We start from the raw sequence: 8,388 nt of genomic DNA, 5'->3' as shown, positions 1-8,388 counted from the left end.
GGAGCACAAGTGCGCGACGTCGCCCAAGCTGGAACACACGAGCCGGGTCCAAGGCTTGGCACGCGGGAACGGAGGCCCAGCTCCAGAATCCAAGGCCCAGAATGGGCGTGACCCAGCCCAGCTGGAGTAGTGTCGTGAGCAAGTAGCATAAGTATCCGTAGAGAGGGAAGGAGAGGATCATCAAACAAACAAAACTCTTGTAATATTGTTATTAGCGCTCCTCTGTTCTAAGAGATTCATCTGAACTACCCAATTGTTGTGCTATCCTATCCTTATTCTCATCTGATCTGTATGCTTACACAGCCATGTCGAAAATATCCTTTGATTGGCACGGCTAAAGGCGTGCCTCTCCTGCTGCTGCCAGGGAATAATAGCAGCAGGTCTTGAAGTCGTCCACGGTGTGGCTGAAGAGAGACACATAGGCGTCGATGCTGCCGTCGTTGCAGAACGACGGGACGACGACCACCAGGCCCTCCACCGGGACGTAACTAGGCATGAAGAAGAAGAGCTTGCCGCTGCCGGCGCCGAAGTCGACCTCGTGGAACGGCGACCTGAGCACGCTGTAAACCGCGACGTGTGGGCTCTTCGCCGTCTCCGAAGGATCAGCCGTCGGAACGAGCTGCTCGTTCTCCACCGCGCCGGAGCTCGCGAAGTCGATGAACGACCTGAAGTAGCCGTCGTCGATCCGGGAAACCTCCTGGCTTATGAGCTCGGCGACTTGACGCAGCAGCATGGCCACCAGATCCCCTGCCGTGGCTGTCGGCCGCGCCCAGAGCACGGCGTTGCCGGTGTACGCGTGAGGCACCCGCGGACGGCGCATGCGCATGCGCCCGTTCACGGCGATGTGCAACTCGGTGGCCGTGCTGTCTGTGCCGATCCGGCGCGCCTTGGTGATGCACTGCCATAGGTACGCCACCAAACACTGAAGCGTGGTGTACGGCCGGGATGTGCCGCCGGCTGAGGCCCGTGATCTGAGCTCCGAGATCATCTCGCGGCTGAAGTGCGCCCTGTGCACCACCACTTCCTGACCACCGGTGCTGGTGTTGCCTGTACCAGGCTCGAACTCGACCCGAGGCGGGTCGCGGGGGACGAAGAAGGACACACGGTCGTGCACCGGGACAGGGTCGACGGTGGCGCCACGCGTGGCCTGGCCCCAAGCGACGACGAAGCTGCGCACAGCAGGGCCGTCGCCCACCAGGTGGTGCGCGGTGATGCTGACGGCGAAGGAACTGTTAGTTGATCTCCACCAGGGCCCTTATCTCTGCTCCCTGATCGGGGGAGCCCAACCCTAATCCGGTTGGTGGGCCCCTGTCGCACAACACACATAAAAGGAGGGTGGGGATGATGGCTCGGACTACGAGGTTCACGCGTGAGCTGCCGCCATCCCACCCACAGAAACCCTAAACCGATCAAAGTAGTGCTGCCAGCGACGGGAAGCCCATCCACTACATCGCCGTCGCCCCTGCAGGTCTACACCGGGCCACTGGACTTCACCGACTCACCACCACACCGAGCACTGGCATCCGCGAGGCTGCATCCAGGGCGGCATCGACGTCCACGCTGCTGCTGCGGTGAAGCTCTGCAAGGTCGAGGAGCCTAACTACGGGTTACGGTCACAGAGAGGTACACATCCATCGATCCTAACAATGGTATCGGAGCAGGTTGTCTCTGTGTGACTAACCCTAATCGGGTAAAAGAAGAAAGAAAGAGGGACCGGGCTGGCGGAGGTCACTGTTTACCGGTCACCACCGCCACCGCGTGGGGGGAAGAAGCCGCACCGTTTGACGACGCACGGCAAGAACAGAAAAGATCCGTGTTCGGATCAGAGAAAAGAAAGGGGAAAAGGATCTCAAGAACCCTAACCCTAACCCGCGCAGTAAGCTCGGGGAAGAAGCAGAGTGGGTTCGGTTTTTGGCCGAACCCTAAGCCCTAACCCTAACTCGAATAGAGAAAGGGAAAAGGGGAAAGCAATTCGGATGAACTCCAAAAGAGAAAAGAAATCAAAGAAAAGAAAGGAAATCCAAGAAAAGAAATGAACAGGGGTCGGCACATGAACCCTAACCCTAACCCTAAACCCCACCTTTGGTTCGGAAAACAGAGATCAATCCAAATCGGAGAAAGAAAAAGGGGAAGAAGAGAAGAGATTCGCATGAACTCCAAAAAGAAAAAGAAATCAAAAGAAAATGAAACCCTAACCCTAGTACCCCAAATCGGGTTAATCCCAAAAGAAGAAGGGGAAAGGGGAAGAAGGGGAAGGAATCAGTCTCGAGGAAGAACAGTGAACCCTAGCATCTCGATCTCGAATCAAACAAAAGGAAAACACGGATCGGGTTCAACCGAACCCTAACCCTAGATCTCCTTTTCGGGTGAACAAGCGAAAAGAAAGAAAGAAGATACAAATCAAATTCGAAAGGGAGAAACAAAAGGAAAAGAATGGAAAGAAACCTCGCCGGGCGTCGGGAAAACCTCCACCGGCGCGGGAGAAGAAGACCGAGCCGGGCTCGCTGCTCGCCAGGCTCGGCCAAGAGGTCACCACGGCCAGGCCGCTCGACGGCGGTGCGCTCACCCGCTGGGAGCGCGCACGCCGGCGAGGGGGCCAGCGGCGGTGCCATGGTCGCCTTCACTCGCTCTCGTCGCTCGCTCGGTTGCTCGGCTGAGAAGAGAGAGCAAGGTAGAGAGAGGAGAGAGCGGCGAAGAAGAGAGAGAAAGCAAACCCCAAAATGAGCTAGGGTTTCGCGACTCACAGCCGCGGCGATGGTTTATATACCGAGCGAAACGCGCGGACGACCGTCCGATCAGATCCAACGGCGCCAGATGCAGCGGGCCGGCTTTCAGCCCAGGCGGGCGAGCGTGCAGCGGCGCTCTGCTGGCCCAGCCCACGTTGCGGCCAGGGAAGGCAGCGCGCGCGCGCGAGACAGATGGGCCGGCCTGAGAGTAAGGCTGGGCCGAGCCGTTGCCGTGGTTTTGAACCCAAAACGAAGGAGTCATTTTTTCTTTTTTATTTCCCAGAAAAGGTTTTACTTCCTGGAAAATTGAAGATGCAAATCGGCTCAAAAGAAAAATAAAAAAGAAAAAGTATATTCTCCAGTGATTTTGAACCGACATGATATTTAACTGGAGAAAAGAAAAGTTTTCCAGTAAATCTTTATTTTCTGGAAATTGATTAATAGATTAAAGAAAATAGAAAAAGCAATTTTCCCTGTGGGTAAAATTCAAGAAAAAGAGAGTCTTTCCACAGTTAAAGAAAAGTTGTTTATACTCCAATTATTTCGAACCAATGTGGTATTTAATTGGAGAAAAAGAGATTTTTTGCGCTGCTAAAGAAAATGTTGATTCTCCAATTATTTTGAACCAATGTGGTATTTAATTGGAGAAAAAGAGATTTGACATGATTATGATGTTGTTATTTTCTGACTAACGTTGTTAATAACAATATCGTAATGTTAATGATTTATACATTAATTCTACTTCTGCCCAACGGTGATGTAGAATTAGTGTATAAGAACAGATATTAATTTTAATGATTTATGCATTAATTCTATTTCTGCCCAACGGTGATGTAGAATTAGTGTGTAAGAACAGCTGTAAAAGTTAAAGTTTTATGCATTAATTCTATTTCTGCCCAACGGTGATGTAGAATTAGTGTATAAGAATAGTTGTATGTTTTGATTTTGACCAACGTTAGAATCAAGGCATGCAAATGGTGTTATTTTTATGTTAAGAAAAGTTTTGACCTAGTTTTCATCTTGTCTAAGGTGGACTGGGTAGTCACCTCACCATGTTCCACTGAGTTTGTGGCACCGGTAAGGGAGACAAAAGAGAATGATGCCACTTGGGCAACTAAAGAAAGGGATTTTGAATCCCAAAAGATGTCCTATGACTTTTGAGCATAGGAAGTGGGTCACTATCAACAAGAAATGTTTGGCTGTGATAAAGAACATGATTGAACCTACAATTGTGGGCTCAATCCCAGAATGTGACACGGTCACCGAGTACCTTGATAGAATAAAGAGTCAGTTCACTGGCTATTCAAAGACATATAAAGAGTCAGTTCATAGGCTCTTCAAAGACATATGCTACCTAGCTGATAAAGCAGCTGGTGACAGAGTGTTACTCTGATAATGATGGCATAAGAGAGCTCACGATGCGTTGTCGAATTATGGCACTATCGTTCAGGCCATATTTCGAGGAGGAGAATAGAAAGACTAGTTAAGAATGATATTCTTCCTCCATTAGAGCTCTCAGATTTAGAACAATGTAGAGAACGCATAAAAGAAAAGTATGTAAAAAAAAGATTAAGAAAGATGACAAAAGAAGCGCAGGAATTTTATATATTATTCACACAGACATCTGTGATCAGCTTTCCTGTAAAGAGTGTGGATAGTTATGATTCGTTCATAACATTCACAGATGATTACTCCCATTATGGATATATTTATCCAATCAAAGAAAGAAAAGATGTATTGGATAAATTTAAGATATTAAAGATTAAGATAGTCATGTCTGACCGTGGAGGAGTACTACGGTCGGCATACCCTAAAAGAATAGCATAGTAGCCCAGTATTCTATACCGGGCGAACCTCAGCAGAATAGAGTAGCTAAAAGAATCAATAGCACCCTGATGGATATGGTGGGCAGTATGATAAGTTACTCCACCTTACAGTTGAGCCTGTGGATGGAGGTGTTGAAAACGGCCATTCATATTCTCAATAATGTATCAAGAAAGTCGGTGCCCAAAACACCGTATGAGTTGTGGACAGAAAGAGTACCCTCACTTAACCACTTGCGTGTGTGTGGAGAGCCCTGTTGAGGCTAAAGTATTTAACCCAAACATTGGGAAATTATATCCCAAAACAGTAAGTTGCCATTTGTTTGGCTACCCAGAAAAGTCAAAAGGTTTACGTTTTCTACTGTCCAGAGAGACATACAAAGTTTGTGGAAATGAGACGCGCTGTCTTCCTAGAGGACGAATTGATGAGGGGGAGCTTGGTAGCTCGAGAAATTGACCTTGAAGTGAAGCGGGTGTAAGCGCCCACTCCAATGATTCATGAGCCATTTTTCTCACTACCTGTTGTAGCTGCACCGACAGTGCTAGATACTGTGGTGCCAGCACCTGTTGTTATCCCACCTGTGGCAACAATGAATGACGATGAGGAACCTGTTCTTCAGGATTCTATAGAACCTATTGCCACATATGAGGGGGAGCAACAACAGCCTCAAATAGTAGATGTGCCAAATGTAGAGGCCCCTAGAAAGTCTCAAAGAGTTAGAAAATCAGCTATTTCTGCTGATTATGAAGTGCATAACACTAAGGAATTTCAAATGGAGGATGATCCCACCTCATTTGAAGAAGCCATGAGAAATGATCATTCATCGAAGTGGCTTGAGGCCATGGAAGATGAAATGAAATCAATGAATGCTAATAAAGTTTGGGACCTGGAAATAATTCCTAAAGGAGCCAAAACAGTAGGCTGTAAATGGGTCTACAGAACAAAACTTGACTCTCAAGGGAATATAGAGACATATAATGCGTGACTTATAGCAAAAGGCTTTATGCAAAGAGAAAGGATTGATTACAATGAGACCTTTTCTCTAGTCTCATGTAAAGTTTCCTTCAGAATCATAATGGCATTAGTGGCACATTACGATTAAGAATTACATCAGATGGATGTAAAGACAGCATTTCTCAACGGAGACTTGGAGAAAAATGTTTACATGGCACAACCGAAAGGTTTTGTCATGGAAGGAAAAGAACGAATGGGATGCCGCCTAAAGAAATTTATTTATGGATTAAAACAAGCTTCAAGACAGTGGTACTTGAAGTTTGATCAGACAATAAAGAATTTTGGGTTTTGAAGAGAATGTAGAGGACAATTGTGTCTATACAAAGTTTAAGAATGGGAAGTTTATCTTCCTTGTCCTGTATGTAGATGATATCTTACTTGCTAGTAGTGATGTCAGTCTACTACTGGAGACAAAGAAATTTGATATGAAAGATCTTGATGAAGCCTCGTTCGTTCTAGGGATCGAGATTCACCGAGATAGAAGAAAAGGGTATAAGGACTGTCACAAAAGGCATACATGGAAAAGATCTTAAAGAAATTCAGTATGCACAATTGTAGTCCCTCACCTGCTCCTATAGTCAAGGGCGATAGATATGGGGATTTTCAATGCCCCAGGAACCAATATGAGCTCAATCGATAAAGTGAAAGTGGTTCCATATGCTTCAGCTGTCGGAAGCTTGCAACATGCTCAAGTATGTACGCGCCCTGACTTGATATTTGTTACCGGGTTTTTACTTGCAGATTCTAAAGCAATTCTGGAACAGAACACTAAAATTAATAAAGAAAGTCTTGCGTTATTTGCAAGGAACGTAAGGCCTCATGATGACATATAGAAGATCTGATTCACTCCACATGGTGGGATATTCAGACTCTGATTATGCAAGAGTGAATGCATATCCAGACGTGGTTTTTCTATCATCTCACAAAAGGGAGCTATTTCATGGAAAAGCTCAATGCAAACCGTCACTATATCGTCCACAATGTATGACAGTTTGTAGCGTGTTATGAGGCAACAGGCAGGTGAACTGGCTAACGAAGTTCATACCCGGTTTGAAGGTGGTTCACGACATCTATAGACCACTAAAGTTATACTGCGATTATAATCTGGCAGTACAGGATGCTCACAACATAAGTCAAGTGGTGCTGCCAAACACATTGACATAGAGTATTATGTTGTGAAAGATAAAGTCCGGATCAAGTCATAAGTCTTGAGCATATAAGTACAGAAAGGATGCTCGCGGATACGCTTACAAAAGGCTTACCACCCAACATGTTCAGAGAACATGGTGTTCAGAGAACATGTAGCTAACATGGGTTTAAGGGAAAGCCTAAAATATTCCTGGACAAAAGAAGGCCTAAAGATAAGTATCTATTTCAGAACAGAGTAGTGAGTTGTAGCTGTTAAGTCTATCGGTAATGGACCGTGACGATGAGACATGCTCTATGAGCTAATCTGTAATGGAATGAACAAAAGTAAATGATATGAAATTGAAAGATGGAATGAGATCAAGGGGGAGAATGTTAGTTGATCTCCACCAATAAGCCCAACGGCCTATTGGGCCCTTATCTCTGCTCCCTGATCGGGGGAGCCCAACCCTAATCCGGTTGGTGGGCCCCTGTCGCACAGCACACATAAAAGGAGGGTGGGGATGAGGGCTCGGACTACGAGGTTCACCGTGAGCCGCCGCCATCCCACCCACAGAAACCCTAAACCGATCAAAGTAGTGCTGCCAGCGACGGGAAGCCCATCCACTACACCGCCGTCGCCCCTGCAGGTCTACACCGGGCCACTTGACTTCACCGACTCACCACCACACCGAGCACTGGCATCCGCGAGGCTGCATCTAGGGCGGCATCGGCGTCCACGCTACCGCTGCGGTGAAGCTCCGCAAGGTCGAGGAGCCTAACTACGGGTTACGGTCACAGAGAGGTACACATCCATCGATCCTAACAGGAACCGCACGCGAACCGCGTGAACTGGAGGAGCATCAGCTCGTCAGCGACATCGCCGTCGCCGTTCGGGTGCAGGCTCGTGGTCTCCGGTGTTGGCTCCCACGGCATGACGCTGTCCAGCGCGACGTCGGCCGCCGCCTCGACAAACCGCGCGCCCGCGTCGTTGAGGAGTATGCCCCGGTTGCCGCTGGTGGCGTCCACGCCGAGACGGCCGGCCCACTCGCGGTACTCGGCGAGAGCCTTGGCCAGCCCTGCCTCCATGGCAGAGCTGGGCGGCGCCGGCGGCCGGAAGAAGTATATGCCGGAGATGTAGACGTCGACAGTTACCTTGTCAAAGGCGGTGAGTGGGACGAAGTCGGCTGTGGCGAACGAAGCGACGCTGCTGCGTCTGCCACAGTAGCTGTCATAGACAGGCTTGACGGACTTGGATGACTGCACCGTGATTTTCATAGCGAGAAAAGCCGATAGTATAGGTTGTTACAGGGTTTGGGATTGAGGAACATGCTAATCAACTAACTAGAGAAAGTGGAAGAGCAACTAATCCATTTGTGTGCTAGTGCTGCAAAAAGTGAACATACATACATACATACATACATACATACACATACATATATATATATATATATATATATATATATATATATATATATATATATATATATATATATATATATATATATATATACACACACACACACACACCTTTTGGTCATTAGGGTTGGTGACTTGGAGTACCATATGGATGGCGGCTGGCCTATGGATGGTGACTTGGACACAACGTAAATAAATAGAAGCGTGGAACACCTGATGTATGTGTTGTATGGACTCGACCTAAAAGGAAAGGAGAAGGAGAAGGAGAAGGAGAAGGAGA

General features: G+C 47.6%; 1 protein-coding gene across 1 annotated transcript; it reads right to left on the bottom strand.

Moving 5' to 3' along the window:
- Positions 1 to 334: 334 nt before the first annotated feature.
- On the bottom strand, positions 335 to 7,967 carry LOC136489349 (agmatine hydroxycinnamoyltransferase 1-like). The gene is made up of 3 exons (XM_066486014.1): positions 7,523 to 7,967; positions 2,343 to 2,358; positions 335 to 1,214 (listed from the first exon to the last, which is right to left on the bottom strand). The coding sequence occupies exons 1-3, from the start codon at positions 7,965 to 7,967 to the stop codon at positions 335 to 337; spliced, it is 1,341 nt and encodes a 446-aa protein (XP_066342111.1).
- Positions 7,968 to 8,388: the final 421 nt, after the last annotated feature.

The sequence above is a fragment of the Miscanthus floridulus genome, chromosome 10, assembly GCF_019320115.1.
Source record: "Miscanthus floridulus cultivar M001 chromosome 10, ASM1932011v1, whole genome shotgun sequence".
Taxonomy (NCBI): domain Eukaryota; kingdom Viridiplantae; phylum Streptophyta; class Magnoliopsida; order Poales; family Poaceae; genus Miscanthus; species Miscanthus floridulus.
Note: the sequence above shows the minus strand (reverse complement) of the source record. Positions and strands in the feature narration are given on the sequence as shown.